Raw genomic sequence first — 22,103 nt, forward strand, 5'->3', positions numbered from 1 at the left:
CTCTCAGATGGGGTCACAAGTGCAACAGCTAAGTCTTAGGGCCCTTATGCTGGGGGTTAAGGTCTCTTGCAGAGATCGCATGTGCAGTAGCAAGAGTCAGGGCACACACAGTCCATTGGTTTTGAAATTTCCTGCAAGCGTACACAGATGCAGACATAAGCGCAGATGTTCAAGGACCGTCCTACTAGGATTGATGTTGCTCACAGATGTACACAAGCACCGCAGTGTGTGTGTGAAGGCACACTGGCCCTCCCTCTGGAGTCAGTGTCACTCTCAGGGAGTCTTATGTGCAGGGACAGTTGAAGACATATGTGGTTCCACATGCTGGGGTCCATGTTGCTCACAGAAGCACTGTAGGTTGGATTGGTAGCAGCTGCAGGCCTCCAGTCTTGGCTGCTTGGTCCGTCTGTACACCACACGGTAATGCACTGGGTCACTGTATTCGGATTCGGATCTGAGGAAATGCATTTTCTGTAGACACCAGATAATTTATCTCCTTCTCTTCCATGTCTTGCAGCCTTGCAGTATTTTGTTTATTCTCCCCCAGCCATTAGACATGTCATGTCTGGTGGCCTGTATATCAGAATATTGAGTACTAAAATATTATCTATAAACTGGATATTCCAGTAAAATACCTATTTGGTGATAGGCTGCAGCGCTTAATTTGAGGAGTGGTTGCAGGTGGGGACAACCGACACTCATTTTGAGGACCAGCACTTATTTTTTCTCATCAGACTTTCACCCAGAGAAAGAGAGAGAAAAACACACAAAAAAAGAAAGATGGAAAAACAGTGACAAAGAAAGCATGGGTGAAAGAGAACCCACAAGCATGAGAAAGAAGCAGGGAGTGTCTGGTGATGGATAAAAAACGTTTAAGCTGGAATTAAGACTATGCAGCTTTGATATTCACCATCAATGACATTGGACAACGTCTGCTGCGAGCTGCTGAGCGGATGTATGACGTTACAACGCAGGCTATTACAACGCCTGCCTTTACAACGCGGTTTTTACATCGCAGTCCATTACAACGCACAGCGCTTTGGGGTGCTGGATAGTGAATAGTTTAATTTACTATTCCAACTCCAGTCCCCGTGGATAGTAGGGAAGGTTATTGGATAGTAAATTAACCTATTCCCTATCCTAGAGCGCCCCCCAGAGCAATGCGTTGTAATAGTTTGCGTTGTAATGACCGCGTTGTAATGGTAGTGCGTTGTAAAAGTTTCGTTGTAAGTGTTGTTCACCCTGCTGGGCAACAATTTGGGCCCCAACACTTATTCTTTTACAAATTAAGCACTGGATATGATCAGTGGTCAGGTCACCTATGTTAAAAAAATATATATACTTCTATAAACCTAAAAGAACTCGACAAAAACGGGATCCGTGAGATGGATCCACTGCTCAAGAGGTCGCAGAGGATCACCTACAGTGAAACAAGCAGAGCTGAAGGTCATAGAGCCTGTGACCTTTGACCCCGCAGTAAGCTACAGGAATAGGGAACCTCTGCTGCTGAAGCTTCTTGCATATCTACAATACTCCTCCTGTGTACATCATAAACGTGCTTTATTCCGCTGGTTTACTGCCATAATCCGGAGAGATAAATGGACTCCACGGTGGCTCTGGCCTACCATTGTAACAGTAAATGAAAGCATTTCTCGGTGTAAAGTCCCTATCCGACGAGGGCTTCTGAATTGCTCGGATCAGAGCGCTGGATAATGAGATTAGATCGTTTTCCTCACCTTGAGGTCCTGTTCTAATCCCTTGGATTAGCAAACGATGATCATTGTGGCGCTCTCTGCGCCTCTGTAGTTGTGCTTTTAAGCCCTCGGGCTGTTTCTTGCACACAAACGGATTCTGGTGGTGTGACAGGTGACAAACACCTTGCATTTCGGCGTGTGCTCGGGTCTGGGCCTCGCATGGCTGTGCTCTGCACCGACTCGGAAGAGGAGGCGGGGCTGGACCTCCCACCCGCTTCCTTTGACATCTGAAAGTGCGGGGATGCTTGGATCGTAGAGGCGGACATGTAACCGGCGAGAGCGCACCCTCTGCCCCGCGGGCCCACGGAAGCAACGACGCGGATCGCCATGCCCTTACAAAATGTCCGGGTGGCCAACGAGGGGAGTGTGAACTCCCTGAAAACGCGAGAGGAGTGCAAGGCTCTGGTGCAGGCGCTCAACAAGGTGAATATCATGTATGCTCTGACCTTTTGCCCTGTCCCTCCCACGCTTTCTGCACCTTATTTACTGTCATCTATCAGAACACCCATTTCCCTAAAAGATAATGTTTGAGGACAAGACAGAGAGCAGTGCTTTTTTGTTTACAAAGATACCAAGGTCCCTGGGGCGAACAAGGAAAACGACCCCTTAGAGAACCGTAGTGATAGTAAAATACAGTATTTATTTCGGTTCAGTATACACCCCTAAGCTCGGGCCCCGGTGCCACTGCGCCTGCTGCACCAATGGCAGCTACGGCCATAAAGCTTAGAAAGATTGAATTCCACTGTCCTCTCTTTCCTCCTGCTGACCGAGAGGTATCGGTCTCCTGCAAAGACGCCAGAAATGGGCTAGAAATGGGCACTGTTTATACCTCTGTTTGGAGCAAGACCATTTCCTTTCAATGAAAACTCTGTCTTGTGGTATTTTTAAGGCTGTGTTTTCTCTTTGTTGGGAATACAATGTGTGTAGCCTTCATATTCACTAAGACCTGGCATTTATGCAATGACCCTGTGTGATATATTTCTATGCTTACAAAGTTGATATTTTGAAGAGGGTGGAGTAGGGCCGGACTAGAAACCCAAAGCACCTTTGGCAAATTTTGTCCTGACCGCTACAAAGGGGACCTCTCCCCCTCAAAAACATTTGAGACAAAATGGTGCATTCTACAACACATTTGTCATTTTATATTCAATTTTATTAGCTTTTAAAGCAAATGGTGACTTTATTGTGAGTGCACCAGGATATGACAATCTTAGTTGGGGCTCTTCAGTGATTCCCTCACTATCACCCTCTAACAGTGCCTCTCATCTCTCCATAGCCCCTCTCTAACATGTATTTCATTTGTTGTATAGCACCTCTCATACCAATATAGAGTGTTGTTGTATAAGCTTTATTCGAGAGAATTCTCATAAAAGCACATAAAATCAGAACAATTACACAGAAATACATAGTCAAAGTAAAAAGTCATTAAACACAGTGCGGCTCATACAATGTTATGCATAAAACAGTTTATACCATTTACATAAAAATCTGTTAAAAAGGGAATCCCTGGTTACCAGCTGCCCCCCAAAGACCGTCGTCTTATCGCCCAAGCCCAACCCATATATTTAGCTACCCCCATAACTATCGAATCCTGGTTTGTTGTGCACAGGATTCTTAGGGCCACTGCACTATCTCGTGTCCCCAGGTTTCTGCATACCGGCGAGAGCCATTTTCTCCTCGGATTTACATAAGCTTGACATGCGAAGAGAAAATGGCCTATGCTCTCCTCGGCGTTCTCACAAACGGGACATAGGTTATTAGTAGGACTGTGCCAGCCAGATGTCAATTTCTTAAGGGGGATAGATCCTGCCCTTAGCTGAAAGACAAGTTTCCTGTCCATAGGTACAGTAATGTTGACCCAGTATTTTTCTAGGACAGGTAAAATTTTAGTCTCCAGGAAGCGACCAGACATAGAATCTGCCCTGGTGTCATTCAGCATCTTACCTCCCACCCAATCCCAATATTGCTCCTTGATGGCTTCTTTACTTGGGAAGGTTTCTCCCTCGGGGTTATTCCAAAGATTCGAAAACCCTAGATTTACCAACATGGTCTTCAGGTGTTTTAACCATTTTATCTTGTGGAAGATATCTTCCTTGATTATCCACAGAAAGCCCTCCGCGTACTGTCTTATTTCTGGAGTCGTCCAGAGGCGTCTCCAGTAGAGAACTGGTCGCAATCGGGCTCTGTCGACAATCGTACGTCTGCCTAACTCCAAGAACAATGGGATTAGGGGGGTACTCTGTGGAAGTCCCGCGCATGAACTTGTTCTCGGAAGTCTGGAGAGCCACCAGACTATTCCAAGCCCACAGTTCCGCACCATATAAAGTGGCACCCAGAACCTTCGCATCGTAGACTGTCATTGCAGGTTTTATAGGTTTTGTTTTTGATTTACGATGTTCCCCCCTTAGGGCACCTGAAAGCTGCTGGTGCTTTAGGACTACTTTGTTCACATGATGCGTCCAGCCGTTCCCCCCCGCGATCTGCACTCCCAGATACGTAAATTCCTTAACTATATCAAGCCTGCAATTATTTAGGGTTATCTTTGGGTTACTCCTACGTCCTGCAGAGAAGACCATTAGTTTGGTTTTTCCTACATTTACCTCCAGTCCGTGCTCCAAGCAGAAAGCATCGAAAATGCTTAATGCACGTTGCAACCCCATGGGGGTCTTAGACAAAATAAGAGTGTCGTCAGCGAACATCAGGATTGGAACCCTGGTGTCCGCTAACGATGGGGCATCTACACTAGCCTTCAACATTCTCTCTACTATCCCATTAATGAATAACGAGAAAAGTAGAGGGGCCATGGAACAGCCTTGCCTTACACCCCTTTCCACAGGGAAGTCCAATGTTGTTTCACTACTTCCACCCCATTGGACTCTAGCAGAGTTGGATTCATGTAATCGCATGATTAATGTTAACAGTTCAGCAGGGATACCTAACTTTTGGAGGACCGACCATAGCTTATACCGGGGGACTAAATCAAACGCCGCCCGTAGGTCGACAAACGCGACGTACAGGCTACCCCTTCCCAACTCGACGGTCTTCCACCGCAATATGGTGAAGCGGAAGACCTGGTCAATGGTACTAGTTGCTTGCCTAAATCCCGCTTGGTATGGGGAGAGGGCGCTATTATCTTCCACCCAGTCCATTAGCTGGTTTGTTACCATTCTCCCAACAATTTTCTGCATGGTGGCTATTAAACTTATGGGCCTGTAATTAGCAGGCAATGAGCGATCGCCTTTCTTGTGGATAGGGATGATGGTTGCACCCTTCCAAATGTCTGGGACCACTGCCCCCTTTGCTAGGGCATTTACTACAAGATGGATGTATCTAGCCCATCTAGTCACATCATGTTTGAAAATATCGGGTGGGATACCATCTGGACCTGGCGCCCTCCCACACTTCGCCGAACAGATGGCAATTTCTGCTTCACTAAGGGAAAATAGATCATTAGTTGCATAAACCGGTATTATATTATCAGCTACCACGGATTTGTTACTTTCCGCGTACTGTGGCCCGAAATAATCGACCCAGGCTTCCACTGGTACATTACTGTCAGGTTTTACTGGGCCCACACCACTGCCCCACTTAATGATTTTCCAAAATAACATTGAGTCTTTATTATCGGAGGCTTCTTGTAATTGGGCCCAATGGTCTTCGTCCCATTTCTTTTTGGCACGATAAATGGCCAATTTGTACAGTTTCCTATTCTTTGCCACTGCGGCGCGGTCCCTGTTCCTTATTGCATGCCCCAGGTCTAAACGTGCTTTTCTGCAGTGGTTATCAAACCACCTGCCCACTTCCTTAGTTTTCTTCCCTTTCCTTTTCATAATGAAAAAGCATGGTCTTAGAAGGGAGAATAACTTATTATGAATTTCAGTGATACCGTTATCCCCTGGAACGACTGGGACAGCTGCTTCAATCGCAGAAATTGCACAATCAACCTTATTGGTGATATATATCATAGTGGCCTCATTTGCTAGTACCCTGGGCCATTTTAACCTGCGCTCATCGTTACTTAAAAAAGGGGTTTCATCGTGTGTCTCAAATGGGTTTCCTGGACTGGAATTCCACCACCTGTGGGACACACATAGGGGGTTGTGGTCACTTTCCACCCGAGGCCTAACAGCCATGTCAACAACCCCACTCCACAACTGGAGGCTCCACAATATATAGTCAATTCGACTCCTATTAATACCATTATCAAAAGTGTGGCTGCCCTCCATGTCACCAGGTGTCCTGCCGTTAAGAGCTCTGAGTCCATGTTCCAAACAAATTCCATTTAGCAATAAAATCTCTTTGGTCCATCGCTTCACAGGTTTTAAGTTAAGAGATGGTACTCCCCAGAGATTATCCACTTCACTCTCCATAGGGTCATTTGTACAGTTCAAGGGTTCAAAAGTCCTATTTAAATCCCCAACAACTATCTTTACATTTTCCTGGGAATTAGCCTCTATTGCATCAGACAACAACTCAATAGTGGATAGATTTGTTACTTTGTCTCCTCTCACATAAACATTATATAAATCAATTGATTGGCCCTTAGCAACAGGGATTCTTAATGCTTGTAGATCAATATTTCCCACGTCTAGGATTTTTATGTTTATGTGCAAATCCTGCCTAACCCAAACAGTTAGGCCACCCTTGGGCCGCCCTCTTCCTCCTTTTGAAGCTGGTATACAATAGTTCAAGTAACCTAGGCAAAAGAGGGGATCACAAGCCCAGGTTTCTTGGAAACAACAAATGTCAAAACCACTTATAAAATCCACCCAGAGTTGGGAATCCAACTTACTAGCCAACCCGGCAACATTCCAAGATAAAAGGGTACCAATATCTGTATTTGTCCCATCCTGATCTTTAACAAGTGAAAATACATGGGCTGACATTGGACTTTCCATTAGGCTAGCCTGGCTTTCTAAATCAACTATTGGATTCACAGTTAAATCGTCTATTACAGGGTATAAGACATTTGTGTTTGAAGTTCCCAGTCTTAGGTCACCTTCTTCAGCCACACACCCAACCTCACTGTTACTCACCAATAGATTTATAGCAATGGTATTACTACTAACTTCACGTAGCCCTCCTGCCTCTTTTATAATTCCACCCATACTATCAATACCAGTATGTCAGTACCCCCAGCTCGGATCCTGCCATCCTACATAAGGATTATAATGTATATGTGACGTATGAATATGACCAGCAGGGGGAGGTGGTAAAGGAATAACTGGCCATGGGACAGTAGGGGGAATTAAGGGCTCATTGAGTAAGCTTGTTGTGACACTTGAGGGTCGGGGGTAGAAAAAGGTAAGGTCCACAATACCGATACCACCCTTGTTTGTTCCCCATCCCTGCCTTGTTATCCATCCCGCTACCCTAGGATCTTGGAAATTAACCACTATACAGTCCCCCCCCAGGGTTTTTGGTGTATAACCCATCCATTCAATTCTCCTTGCCCCTATTATTAGCCCATCAATATCACCCGGCAGAGGACGGTTTTCCTTTAACCAGTGCATGGTCTTGTTTTTAAGCATCTGGAAATTTTCTCTCTGACCTGGGGGTAAAGGTGGTACATTGATAAGAACTGCCACATAGGGGAAGGAGTCTGGAGTAAGATTAATTGGGGGTTTTCTATAGGGTGGCTTTTGCAAGGGCGGTGGAATAGATTTGGGAATTTGGGGGACAAGTTGAAGGGCAGGTTGCTGCACCTGTTGTTTATTATTTGCTAGGGACGTTGCTAAAGATTTACCAGTCAACTGGCATACATTAGCCCCGTTTCCTCCCCCCGAGATGTTTGGAGGTATACGTATGCTATTGGTTACGTTTGCAGAGGCTAACACTTTACCCACTTTTTGGCACAGAGTAACCTCAACGTTTGCAACAGCCGGTGGATTTTGTATCTGGGCTAATATAGGCTGTGTAGGCTGTGTTGAAGTCGACTGCGATGGTTCAAAACCGGCAGCCTCTCTCTCAGCCCTATCTAAAGTTTTTGTAGCGCCTTTAGCTGGAGGTTTATTTTGTTTAGGAGGTAAAGGGGAGGCATTCTGGGGAATTCTACCCTTGTCCTGTACATGGTGGTTATTTGCGCCCTGGGAGTTTGTGTTTACTTCCACCCTATTTGCTTTAATTAGGGATTTTGTAGAATAGAAATTGTCTAAAGTTGTCTGTTCGAAGTGGTTTAACCTATCTACGAGCTTAGCAATTCTATCCTCGATAGGGGTAAGTAATTGTCTAAACATTTTTTCAAGTTCTGGGAGCACGTTTGCAAATAATACAGTGTTTTCTTTACTTGATACATTGGAAACAGTGCAAGAATTGTCCGCTATGTCTTGATTATCCTGGGATACAGAGATAGTTGGTATTACACTTCCAGAACTTTGGACTTGTTCATTACCTGCCTTTCCAATGTTCACAAGTTTATGTAACTTCCTGAATTTTTGTGGAGGCCTAGCCGCCTTTGTAGATTTATTTACGGAAGCTGGTTGTTTCCTTTTGGACCCAATTTTCGAATTGGCCGATGTAACCCGAGATCCTAGATCAGGCTGCGGTGATAAATTGGAGTTACCACCACAAGGATTATTTAGATCTGCCACAACACTCTTGTTTGCTTTATCACCCTGAACCTCAGAGTGTTCGTGTGTGACTGGTAGGTTCACTGATGATAGGGGGGTTACCAAAGTGGGGTAGGCTACAATTGAAGACTTGTCCGTGGAATTCTTAAGAATTTCAATGGATAGCCTACGCTCTGCACGCTTCTCAGCCAAAGTTAATTCCTTATCTATAGTCAATGATCGATTAAAAAAGAATTTGTCTAAGGGACCAATGGCCAAAGGACCAGGCTCCGTTGGTAGAATCGTCAAGTGGCCAATTACAGGGCTTGTGTTTTCAGACATCGCCATATCGGTTACAAATGGTGCAAGTTTGTGCAAATTAGTCTATGTCACTTACTGAGGTAGGTGGTATATGGCACTGCCAAGAGGGGAGGCCCAGCCCGGCCTCCTTCGGCCCCGGACGGCCACAGACGGTCCCGCCCTTGTCCCGGGCTTCTCCCGCGCGCTCTCCCGCGCTGCGGGAGTACTAATGATTGTTATAGGACCTGCAAAAAAGAGGTGGAATGGTGGGAGGGGTCGGGGAGAGCGGCCCAGGTGTTGCTCCTTCGTGCTGGCGGGCGCTCCTGGGATATGGAGTCCCTCCGTGAGCGCACGCACTCGCTCGCAGCCCCGGTCAAGAGTTCCCTTCACTGACCCTCCAAACCTCTGAAGCAGCAGCAGATAGCACCAACGCGATGCGGGACCCGCGGAGCGGGTTCCGCGAGCTGTGGAAATGCAGGCAGGTCAGTCCCAGCAAAAAATGCTTTCAAATCACCAGAGCGTCCCGCTTTCAACACTGGAAAGTGCCTTTTTAAAATAATCGGTGGAAGGGTGGGAGGGGTCGGGGAGAGCGGCCCAGGTGTTGCTCCTTCGTGCTGGCGGGCGCTCCTGGGATATGGAGTCCCTCCGTGAGCGCACGCACTCGCTCGCAGCCCCGGTCAAGAGTTCCCTTCACTGACCCTCCAAACCTCTGAAGCAGCAGCAGATAGCACCAACGCGATGCGGGACCCGCGGAGCGGGTTCCGCGAGCTGTGGAAATGCAGGCAGGTCAGTCCCAGCAAAAAATGCTTTCAAATCACCAGAGCGTCCCGCTTTCAACACTGGAAAGTGCCTTTTTAAAATAATCGGTGGAAGGGTGGGAGGGGTCGGGGAGAGCGGCCCAGGTGTTGCTCCTTCGTGCTGGCGGGCACTCCTGGGATATGGAGTCCCTCCGTGAGCGCACGCACTCGCTCGCAGCCCCGGTCAAGAGTTCCCTTCACTGACCCTCCAAACCTCTGAAGCAGCAGCAGATAGCACCAACGCGATGCGGGACCCGCGGAGCGGGTTCCGCGAGCTGTGGAAATGCAGGCAGGTCAGTCCCAGCAAAAAATGCTTTCAAATCACCAGAGCGTCCCGCTTTCAACACTGGAAAGTGCCTTTTTAAAATAATCGGTGGAAGGGTGGGAGGGGTCGGGGAGAGCGGCCCAGGTGTTGCTCCTTCGTGCTGGCGGGCGCTCCTGGGATATGGAGTCCCTCCGTGAGCGCACGCACTCGCTCGCAGCCCCGGTCAAGAGTTCCCTTCACTGACCCTCCAAACCTCTGAAGCAGCAGCAGATAGCACCAACGCGATGCGGGACCCGCGGAGCGGGTTCCGCGAGCTGTGGAAATGCAGGCAGGTCAGTCCCAGCAAAAAATGCTTTCAAATCACCAGAGCGTCCCGCTTTCAACACTGGAAAGTGCCTTTTTAAAATAATCGGTGGAAGGGTGGGAGGGGTCGGGGAGAGCGGCCCAGGTGTTGCTCCTTCGTGCTGGCGGGCGCTCCTGGGATATGGAGTCCCTCCGTGAGCGCACGCACTCGCTCGCAGCCCCGGTCAAGAGTTCCCTTCACTGACCCTCCAAACCTCTGAAGCAGCAGCAGATAGCACCAACGCGATGCGGGACCCGCGGAGCGGGTTCCGCGAGCTGTGGAAATGCAGGCAGGTCAGTCCCAGCAAAAAATGCTTTCAAATCACCAGAGTGTCAAAGCACTTTACATCACACACATACAGAGACAACGATTCATACGTGGGTAACTCAGTGTATAGAAAATGTTACGTAAGGCAAAGGGAACTACAAGGTATAGGATTCGCATGTCATCCACACTAGTAGGCATTTTTCAAGGGGCTTGGTCTGAAGAAGCCCATACTCAGGATTCAGAACATAACACAGTGGTTACAGTTGACATTAATAATATGAATTTATTTCTACCCAAACACACCTTTGTTAGCTACATCAGAATAAGGAAAGATCGAGAAAAACATAACTTTCTAAACTGTACCATGCAGTTTCCATGCAGCTTTTGATGGCAGTTCATTGCTCACTGTGCTAGATTAAGATTGTAATTTATGCGGCAGAGTAACAAAATAATCTCTATGACAAAAGCAGTAAACCACTAAGCTACACACATAAATACTATTCTTTGATAGGCATGGTACAGTTCTTTGCAGCAGGCAGATTAACACTCTGCTCTACTGTCGATGAGTTAAAACTGCCAATGAGTTAAAACTGCCACTAGACAAAACTCCCATCTTGCTCCAGGAGGCTCATTAATCACCAGAATCATTTTAACACTTTTATTGTTGCCTGAAAACTGCTGGATATACGAGGAACTCTGCAGCAGGTGCTTTTAAAACTCCTGCAAACCCGCCCCCACCCTTCCAGACTCCCAGGAAAACACCTGATACCTGGTAGGGCCAGTCTGGCCTTTCGGTAGAAATGGAGAAAATGCCAGCCGCCCATTGTAACATTCAGCCATGCAGGGGTGAGTTTGGTTGCATTGCAAACACCTTCTATTGACGTTAGTACTTACGCTAACACTATTATCACTAATAATACAAATATTATTCTTTTTACAGTGCTACATATATATTTTTTTAAATAAGGTGCCAGTAAAAGTTTTGTCTGTGATTATGAAGAATGTACTTGATACATCATACTGGTAAACAGAGATGGGTCATGATGGGAAAACCACCTTTCAGAACGCCATGACAGGATAAAAAAAAAAGATACTGTCAAGTCTCAATGCGCCCTTCCACAGAAAATTATAAACCTGACTTTATTGGTTAAAAGCGTATGTAAAGGCGCAACATTTTACTCTGGACAGTGTAGGAAGCTGTCTTTTTATGTAGTATACCAAAACGAGGCATACTATGTAGAAAGTACAGCAGACCCTTATTGGCTTACAGAGCTTAAATTAATAACCCCAAATGCTCTCTTTTGTGGTAGTGTGGGCGAGCAGTTTAGGCTGATCAGAGGGTAGTGACAAGGCATTTCATGAGCCCACATTCAGAGTCAATAAAGTATTTTTATATTTATTTTAACACCAAGAACCTTGTAAGTGAGTAAGTAATTTTCGTAATAGCAATTTTGGCAGGTAAGTAATAATGTCACTTAAATGCGTTTTTACATGGTAATGCTTTCCTGGGGAGAAAAAGGTACATAGTGCTTATATTCATTTGCGAACAGTTCTCAGTGGTCCCCCTTAGGACGTAAGGTGTTAGGGGGCAAAGGTCCAAAGTATCACTAGCAGTTCAAGTTTACCTGCCCTGGAGTGTCTGGGTGCAGAGGTGCTGGACGGGTTGGTAGCCTTGCACGCTACACTGTAGGAGAAAGGGGGGGCAGCTAGAACCAGACTGCAGAGGGGGACTTAAGCACAAATCCGAGAGGTCTCTACGAGGGGCTCGCTTCATGGGAGCCCTGGGAGTAGGGAGAGCCATCAGCTGTCATGGACCCAGGCCAGGGAGCTCTGGTGCAGAGGGTTTTGGTAGGCAGGTGCCCATGCGTCAGAGGCACTCACGGTTCTTGGTAAGACTTGCAAAGGGGGCAAATCAGAATAGCTGGGCCACTCTCAGTGCTGGCCTCTGCAATGCCGATGCCCCTTGTCGGCTACTCAGTCTCTGCGATGTTGGAGCCTGCATTGGATTCAAACAAGCTTTGCTTGCTGCAAGGGGTCCGGTCCCCTGATATTGCTGCAGGACGGCTCTGGTTGGTCCTGGCATCTTCTCACTAAGTGGGGAGATGGATCTGACCTTTTGGAGCACAGTGACCTTTTACTGGGTGGCTGCCATGTCATTAGATCCGGTGAACAGCAGGTTGGTGAACCGGACATTGTGGTCGGTGCCTGCAGGCTCCAAGGAAGTAGATCCTCCATTTCATGTGAGATGCTGATTGCTTGGCAAAGTGCTGGGCGCCATCCTAGGCTCTGGGAGGCAGCACAGCTGCAGGACAAGTTGGGTTATCGCAACTGTCAGGACAGGAGCTGGTAAGCAGGCAGGGTTTCGCACCAAAGTCTACCAGCAGTCTACAGTTCTTGCTTCTTCGGCTCTTCTTTGTCCTCTTCTTTCTTCAATCAGATGATTCTCAGTTCCTGATGTCAAGGGGCCACCTAAACACTCAATTTAGTGGCATTAAGGGGAGTGAAGGGTAGTAGCCAAAGGGCTACTTACCCTTGGGGTCACTACACCCCCTATAAGACCACTTCCCGTAGAAAGTGGACATAACCTTGTCCCAGAATTCCTAATTCCACCAAAGTTAATATAGTGGACCCTTCTTTTGTGGGCACATCAGGCAGCCCACATTAGGGGTGTGACTGGCCTGGTAGTGCACCACGCCTCCTAGCATAGTTAATTTCCACCTGTCCTGGTGCCAAATGGGTGTCAGGGCCCGGGGTGGCATATCCCAGGTCAGGCAGAAGCCGGGGTGGCATATCAAAGGATGCAGGGGCTTTTAAGTCCCTGGCCTTGGTATGCAGATTCACTAGCCATGCTGTTTTAGGAGGTGTGAACACCTTCCTCTGGAGCAGGCATTGTTTATGGCCTCAGAGAGCAAGGGCTCTCACCTGCAAGGGGTCAGAAACATGTCTGTTATAGTTGGCTGGACAATACCAGTCACCCACCACACTAAGAAGCTGGTAGGTTTTCTGGGGGCACATCTAAGGGTGCATGTTTAATAAATCCACCACTGTCATCAGAACGGATTTATTAAGACAAGGTGTTGGATACCAAACACCATGGGTTTCAGTGAAGCCATCATGTAGTTGGGGAACTCCTAATGACCAGTGTCCAATACATATGCTATACTTAAGATGGCTTCCCTGCTCACTTGTACTATCTATCAATTGAACCGGCCAGCACAGGGGCATATCTGCTCTTGCAGATATGTCCTCACATGTAAAAAATGCACCCTGCCTTAGGGCTGTATGGCCTGCTGTTGGGGTGACTTACAGGGCCAGACTGGCCGTAGCGCACACCAAGTGTTATCCCGGTGGGCCGGAAGGGTGGGGGCCGGTTTATGAGTGGTTCGGGACGCTTTTGTTACTGGGGGCCAGTTTTGCAGCAGTGCTGCAATATCGGCCCCCTGTAACAAAAGCAGCAGCAGTGCTTCTACCTAGCACCACCCCAAATACAAAGGACAAAAGTACCTCAAACATGCACACACATTTACATCAAAACAGGCATGAAAACTTTGACACATATACATGCACACACAAACACACACTTACATCAAAACAGTCATGGAAACTTTAATTAACTGTGCTTCAGGACCTGACATTTTTCGGGCTGCAACACACCTTTCTTCAGTCTCTGGGCCTGATTCACAAAGGTAAACTTACACGGTGGTGTAAGTTTACACTTTTTTGGTATTCTCAAACTATGATTTAATAGTAGATTTACGACTGGGGCGGAACACCTTAGTTTGTGAATACCGAAAAAGAGAAAACTTACAGAAATGTGTAAGTCTACCTTTGTAAATCCGACCCTCAGTTTCTCTTGGATCTGTACATTATACTCATAATTTGTGGCACACGTGCTGGAACAGAGAAGCTATTCTGTATCCAGAACCTGGTTCTGATCCAGCGAATTATCTCACTTGTCTCTCAGTGCTGCGTGCTGACTCTGGGACAGGTTCAGCAGTTCCAGCTCACATTCAGTGTGTGCTCCATTGTGAGAAACTGTAAAGGTCTCTTATTTTCCTTTGCAGTGGGGCCTGCCACATAATGCCTTACTTGATGCACAATCTAATTCCTTTTGTTTTCAAATAGTGTCCTGGATGGGAGCAATTGTATTCATAAATCAACGCAGCTGTAACCTCGCAGCTGACGGACCTCCCCACAAACAAAAGGAAGAAACAAATATATTCCCAATACAGTGTGAGTTCACAATTTAAAATTCAATCAAAGATTTTAAGGTTTCTCACTTTCTCAGGCTCTGGGTCTAAACACGATATGCAGGTCTATTTAAACTCTATAGAAATGCTAGTATGTTTGAGTATGTGTGTAAGAATAATAATGCTAGTCTTTTAAACAGCACAGAAGACCCAGAATCAAATTGATTCTATGGGGGATATTCTCAAGAACGTGTGATAATCATTGCCAAAATCAGTTATCGCAATGTTTCATATCGCCGTCTATCAGGGAAAAAAACCTATGTGTCAACGTCCTATTCACAACACGGTGATAACATGTAATATGTTCCTAATAACGCATCAAATGTCCGAGATAAAGTCACCTGCAATTATATGGAGTATTGTTTATAACAAACACTGGTAGTCGGTGCAGCATCATATACCCTGCCGCCGTGCTTGCATGTAGTTGACAACCAGAAGACAGCAATGCAGACTGGAGGTGGGAGTCCAGCGCCACTGGAGGAGCTGGATGAGATGGAGGAAATGGTGTCTACAGTCATCAGTGGAGACGGTGGCAGAAGTTGGGGGACCGGACACTGCTCAACATGACCTGACACAACAGCACCAGGGTGAGTAACGACCAGGAGCTGGCGGGACGGGGGAGATGAGCACAATGGCATACATGCACAATTAAGTATAGCACATCTGTGGACAAACCATGCCCCACACCCCCAACTCCCACCAAGAGACCAATGTACCCAAGTATGCAACATTTCAGCACTGTATAAGCACAGAAGTCAAAGGCTCAACACATGAAAGGCATAAGGGGCAGCAAAATCAGAGCTGCAGGGGCGACTCTCCCAAAATGCAGCACAAACATAACATGCAGAGCATATCAATATTAAGAACAATGTGGTACAAACCGCAACACGTCCACAACAGAACAGAGGACACAACTGGTGCCGCTTGTGTGTAGAAACTGGCCAATCACATTTGGCATTGCAGGGAAATGTGAGTTGACAGTGCACAAGTACAAACACACATCCGTGATGCTGTTGAGATGTCCACTCTCCGGCATCAAATAGGCAGCTCCTCCCAAACAGTCACAATGTACACTGTCATACAGTCTGTATGTAAACATACAACTGCATCTCCCCTTCACAATGCAGAGGGAAAACCAACACCTCCTGCAGAGCAGGCCGAACCTCTCTTCACTGATGACGAAGAGGACCACCACACCTTCCAAACCGACGCCCTCCAAGAGTTCATTGACAGCTACGTCAACCCACCTCCAGGAGCAGGTCATCCCAGCTGCAACAAGAAGACCACACCCCCTGCACAGAACACACAACAGTCAGCACCCACCACCACGGCTGCCTCCCAGGACCCCACGAATAACACATGGCCTTCCCACACCGTGTGTTGGGGTGCCAGGTGAAGCTGGCTGAACAGGTGTGGGTGGGGTTTGACCTCATGGCAGCCAAACTAGATGCCATAGGTCGGTGTCTAAGTCCCATCATGGACCACTCACAGTCCCTAATGGACCACCGCAGTCCGCTCCATGCTCTCCAACGATCCTTGGCTCACATCGCTGGAGTCCTGACTCAGAGACAAGAACAACTGTCTAGTCAGAGTGGCTCCAGCAATGTCACCCGGGAGTTGGGACACATGTGGAGGATCATGGAGGGGGCGCAGGCGGAAAGAGCAGCTGCCATGGCTGCATACCAGTGAGAGGTCGCTGGGTTCCTCAATTTCCTAAACACCCTCCTCATGGCATTGCTGCCACAAGGGCTGGCGCTGATGCATGGTGCTGGTACCACTCCATCCACATCTCCACTCCCTGAAGTGTCAGTGCCACACAGTGCAGCAGACATTCCACCACCGGCCCATGAGATATCACTGCCACACAGTGCTGGGGAGAGAACACCAACACCCACATGTGAGGCACATGAAACAGCAGAGGGCGAAGATGCGAATGAATCCGCCTTTGTGGTAAGAAGGATGCAGTAGCATTTATCCCTGCCATATGGCAGATTTCTGCTTGGTTCTGCCTTCTGCATCATCACCTTCCAATGTCCCCTGATACACTCTGCGACACTCACCTTGGACCTCGACATGGACTGCCATATTCTGTTTGGTCACCAATGACACAGCATTCAGACTGCGGACTGTACTCTTCCTCTTCCGATGAACTTGTCATTCCCCAAAGGACTCTGGCTCGCCCTCCACGGGCCAACAATGTAAAGTGGGGTTTGCATGGCCCTGCACTGCTCCAGCTACAACACTCCAATGATTGTGCATTAAACATTCATATTCACACAGTTGCGTCATGTCTATGATCTTTCAAGTGTGGAAGTATGGATGAATGTAGGGTCAGTGATTCCACCTTAAGTCCATGTTGCTCATATTGTGGGTTTTGGGTCACAGGGTGACACATTGTCGATTGCGGTCGGGTGGCGCCGACACTATAACAGAGACACAAGCATTAGTTACTTCCTTGTCCAGCCCAGGATGGAACCACGCCCAGAGCCTCGGGGTCATTGTTCACACCCTAATGCTGGACTGTCATACACCAGGCCAGCACACTCAGCTTACGCTCATAGGGGGGGACAACGCTACATGTCCCAGGTCTTCCCTGTAGTGATCTGCTGATCACAAGTCTAGTTGTCAGTACGCCACAGCCACTCCCTCATGGCTGGTTTACACCCACACCACACCCATCCAGCACACGCGTCACAGGACTTGTAACCCTGCCAATAAAAAGGGCCAGGCACACGTGCTGGATGCCATTTCCACTCTCTATCTGGGTGTATCTGTGTGGTTATTATTTATGCATGAGGGCCCAGGGCCCTACCACATCACATTCCCATTTGCCGGAGGTGGCATGATGGCATCCCCACTACGAGACTCAATCATAAAGGGTCCATGACTTGCGGTGCACAGACTTGGTGACACCAGTTACACTGCAGCCGGCACAGGCACACCACCACAGGACGGTGACTTTCGCTGCACTGAGGTAGGGGCACCTAAAGAGCTGAGTGGGTGTGCAGTCTGCGATGATGCCCCGGCCTGGCGGTCCGGACTGGTAAGGATTTGTGTGAGCTCTGCTGCACCGCATTGTAGGCCTGAGCCAGCAGGCAGTGTGGGCCTACCGCCACGTGGCGTTGCCTCGTGGGTCACAGAGTTAGTGGCACCTCAAGAGCTGAGCGGGTGTGCAGCCTGCGATGGTGCAGTGTGCACTAATATGATCTTTGCCTTTATGAAATCAAGACCCAGAATCAAGTGTGTGACCTGGTGGCCTGCAGTGCGGGCTGCATGATGTGGGGGCTGCCATGGTTGTGGGTCCCGGGCTTGGAGCTTGCACAGACATGTGGTGGGCCCTCTTGGAGACACGCCAGTGGCGGAAGGAGAGTAGTGAGGCCTGGGTGCGCAGGGGCAGGCAATCACAGCTGGGCGGTGGGAGGGGCTCAGGTGCAGCAGCTGTGTGCGCAGGGGCGTGCAAGCGATGATGGCATGTGCAACTGTATGGACTCTGCCATTGACGACTCTGGACACTGTTTCAGATAAGTGACCTGATGGACTGCAGTGTATACCGGCATGTGGTTGGAGACACATCAGTGGTAGAATTTGAGCAGTGAGGCCTGGGTCCGCAGTGTCGGCACTCTATCTCTCTCCCTCTCTTTCTCTCTCCCTCTCTTTCTCTCTTTCTTTCTCTCTCTCTCTCTCCCTCTCTTTCTCTCTCTCTCCCTCTCTTTCTCTCCCTCTCTTTCTATCTCTCTCTCTTCCTCTGTCTCTTTCTCTCTCTCCCTCTCTTTCTCTCTTTATCGCTCTCTCCCTCTCTCTATTTCTCTCTCTCTTTCCCTCTCTCTCTCTCTCTCCCTCTCTTTCTCTCTCTCTCTCTCTTTCGCTCTCTCTTTGTCCTTTGATGAGCGCATGACACACCCTTTTATCTAGTATTTTGTCTTTTGGCTGTGACTTACAGATTGTTCTGAGAAGACTCGCCATGACTCTTCAAACTTGGGGAGAGGGGTTGGCCTAACGGCTAAGGCGCTCGACCTCGGACCTGGGGTTCTGGGTTCGAGTCTCGGTAACGACGCCAAAAACCCCCTGTGATTCTGGGCAAATCACTTAATCTCCCCGTGCCTAAAATGAAAGTGTGTCCTCATGTAATGTAACTGGTGCTATGTAAAGCGCTCTGATAACTGATTCGGTTCGGTTCTAGTTCGCGCTATATAAATCTCTGCAAAAAAAAAAACTACTTGTTTTGGGTTTATTCTGAATAGAAAGATTTGTTTGGAAATTCTAAGATGAATGAATGGTTCTCCTTTTTCTGACTCCACATGTATGTTAAGTGTTGGAATTGTGCGACATCAGGCGAATTGTTTTGTTCATGATTTCATAAAGTTGATGTAACATATCTTTGTCCACGGGGGTGGGGGGTGCCCGGGGTATGGCCCGGGGGAGGGGGAGTGGTGGGGTCTTGGGGGTGGTAGCGGTGGGTATTGTGGCCCTCTTTAGTGTCCGAGCTGCATGATCTGTGGCTCCATGGCATCTGTTGTTCTTCAGGTGTGTCCCTGGCTGGGCTCCCTTTTCTGGTGCAGGTTGTCATCTGACTTTACACCAGGTAAGAGCAGGTGTTAAATCCTTGCTGCTAGCGCACCTTATCGCCTGTTTTGTGATCTTATCACCGATCTGGCTGGTCGTTGAGAATGTTGCGAAGTGGTGTTTTTGTGGTGTTTTGCACGGGAACGCCTACTCTGCATATCATTAGGGATAATTGCCGGTGTCATCTGTGGTGATGTTTTTTGCGCCTGCTATCGCAGGGAAACTGGTGATATCGGATGTTAGCACCAGCCTGTGAATGGGGCAATCCATTTATCGTGACTTTGGCTGTGATAAAGTGCCGCTACCTCAGCGATAAGTCCTGGAGAATATGCTCCTATGTGTATACAGACAGCCGTTTTACCAAAGTAATGTGATGTTAATTTGAGTCAGTAACTTCAAAGTAGAGCGTGGGATTCCACAAAGCTTGCCACTCTCCCTATCAGAACCCCTTTCAGAGGGCAACGAGGCGAGCAGGAGTTAATGGGCCCAACTGTGGGGCTTGTTGCTTTTTACCAATGATATCCAAGAGCCGAGCTACTACAGTCCTGAATAACTGAGGGGGTTTGCTTGATCCCACCATTCATCACCAGCTGAGGTGTCCAGGTGGAATGAAAGGATGCACAGCTGCCAGTGTAAACTTCTTTGTTCTTTTCATAGTTTGCGGGGCAACAATATATGTGTGCATCTCCTTTCTGGCCTAGCTCCTCTGCCGTGTTCCACCCCTTCCTGTCCCCTCTCCTGGGTCCCCCCTTTTTACCATTATTCCTGCGGGCACTTCCTGCCCTAGGTGCAGCATCTGGAGCACTGACCTTCCTGCTTCCAGTGTGTGTGTGTCTCTCTCTCTTCCTTTCCCCGAATCGAGCAGTCCAAAGTTCTTCAGGTCGAGGTAGGTGCTAGGCATACACAGGCTTATACCTCAAAACACAAATAGTATCAGCAATGAGAGGATTGTCCAGTTAACAACTAGCTTTTATGGAAAAAGGAGTATTTAATGATAAAATACAAAGCCTGTATGATACACTAAATAATCCACGCAGCCCTTTTAAGGTCAGCATGCTAGCTCTATCCAGGGCTGGATCCCCAAGTGCCTCTCAAATAAAATCAGGGGTATTTATTTAGCGCACATGTCACCCGAAAGTCTCATGGTACTTTGCGGAGGCTCAGGAGTTTGGTTTAGACAGGAGCCAGTTAGGTTTTTAGTTCCCTGCGAAAACAGTTATGATCTGAGATAATGCGTAAGTGTAAAGGCAATTTATTCCAGAGAGCGGGTGCGGGCAAGGAAAAAGATCTCCCCCGTTCTAGTGGCACGAATTTTGATGAATGTTAGAAGGAATTTGTTGCTGGATCTTAAAGTCCTGCATGGGTGGTACCAAATGAGTTTCTTTTTCCAGTAACCAGGAACATTGCCATGTACGTTCTTATGGGTTTGGCAGAGAATCTTGAAACGGGTCCGTTTCCTGACAGGAAGCCAGTGAAGAAGTCTCAAATTGGGGGACGAAGGGGATCCGGAAGAGAGATTCAGCACCAATCTGGCAGCAGTATTCTGCAGGACTTGGAGCCTGGTGAGAAGATCTTCATTTTTTGAAGACAGCAAAGCATTTCTGTAATCCATACGGTTGATAATCAAGCCTTAGACTAGTGGCTTCCTGGCTTCCATCGGGAGCCATTTAAAAACTTTGCGTATGTTTCGCATAATGCTAAAACAGGAACCAATTAGGTGGTTGACCTGATCTTTCATAGACAGTTCATTGTCTATTTGGATGCCTAAGGTCCAAACTGGTTGTTTTGGCACTGGGCAAGGTCCAAGTGTTTGAGGTCACCAGTCATTTGACCAGTGTTCATGAGCTTTGCCAAAGAGGGCTATTTCAGGTTTTCCTCCATTTAATTGTAGATGATTTAGATTCCTCCACCTGTCGATATGGGTCATGCCGTTTTTAAAATGTGATTTTTTGTCAGTTGGGTCTGGGCCTAGGGTGATCAGAACCTGAGTATCATCGGCATATGGCACTGCATCAAAGCCGCAGGATCTGATCACCTTGGCCAGCGGAGTTACGTAAAGATTAAAAAGCGTCGGGCTCAAAATAGAGCCTTGTGGCACTCCCATGCTTACTGGCCTATTGCTGGAAACGATGTCATCTATCTGGACAGCTGAGACTCAATCAGATAGGTAGCTCCTCAGCCATTTAAGGGTTTTCCCTTGGACACCAATCTCCCAGAGTCTTAGATCTAAAATGCTGTGTGAGGTGGTGTCAAAGGCGGCAGATAGGTCTAGCAAGACGAGAATAGATGATTGTGCCTCTGCCTGTTCTAGTATGGGTTGTTATTTCCCATTCCAATAATGGAAGCAATGCCCAGAAGCAGCCCGCCTTAGCACCATGCACACCAAAATGCACACCAAAATCAATGCTTTGCCTTAAACGTTCACCAGCACCTCGGGGCTAGGTTCGTGCAATTTCTCAGAGCCCCTGCGGGCCAGAAAATTCTTACCTGATCCAATGGCAGCCAGCGGTCCCAGTGGGACCAAGGCGTTCCTTTGCAAGCTCTAGTCTCCTTTCTCTGAGAGACTGCGACCTCTCACAGTCTTTTTTCAATCACACATCGGACCTCCTTTTTCCTGGAATGGCCATCGTCAGTGTCAGATGTCTTCTTGTGGCACCAGCAGCAATATGTAAGTGTTCTTTGCAGCATCTTTGGCAGGACAAACCAGGGAACCTGCCCTGTCTCCACAGTGGCCCTCGTCTCCTGGCAGACAGGGGTTACTGACCACATCGTTGCCACAGGCAATAGACGCAGTTCACGGTGGCCACCAATTGGAACACAGTCATCACCGTCAGAAACGCTTTAATGGGTAAAGACCAGCTCTTCACGATGGCCCCCTCCTGGCACACAGAGATCACCAAATGCACGGCTTCCACAGGCAATTGCCCTCACTTCACAGTGGCCTCCACCTGGCACATCGGGGCCACTGACTGCAGTGCTTACATGGACAATGGCCCACACTTCGCAGTGGCCTCCT

The 22,103-nt window shown here is 48.0% G+C and overlaps 1 protein-coding gene across 1 annotated transcript in view; it reads left to right on the forward strand.

Moving 5' to 3' along the window:
* Window positions 1-2,054: 2,054 nt before the first annotated feature.
* Window positions 2,055-22,103, forward strand: part of LOC144827545 (regulator of G-protein signaling 9-binding protein B-like) — a 77,308-nt gene continuing 57,259 nt past the window's right edge. Inside the window, exon 1 of the mRNA XM_078685809.1 lies at window positions 2,055-2,177. Coding sequence (XP_078541935.1) covers window positions 2,082-2,177 — 96 coding nt within the window. The 5' untranslated portion in view covers window positions 2,055-2,081. The remainder of the gene's footprint in view (window positions 2,178-22,103) is intronic.

This window comes from Lissotriton helveticus, chromosome 4_1 (genome assembly GCF_964261635.1).
Source record: "Lissotriton helveticus chromosome 4_1, aLisHel1.1, whole genome shotgun sequence".
Taxonomy (NCBI): domain Eukaryota; kingdom Metazoa; phylum Chordata; class Amphibia; order Caudata; family Salamandridae; genus Lissotriton; species Lissotriton helveticus.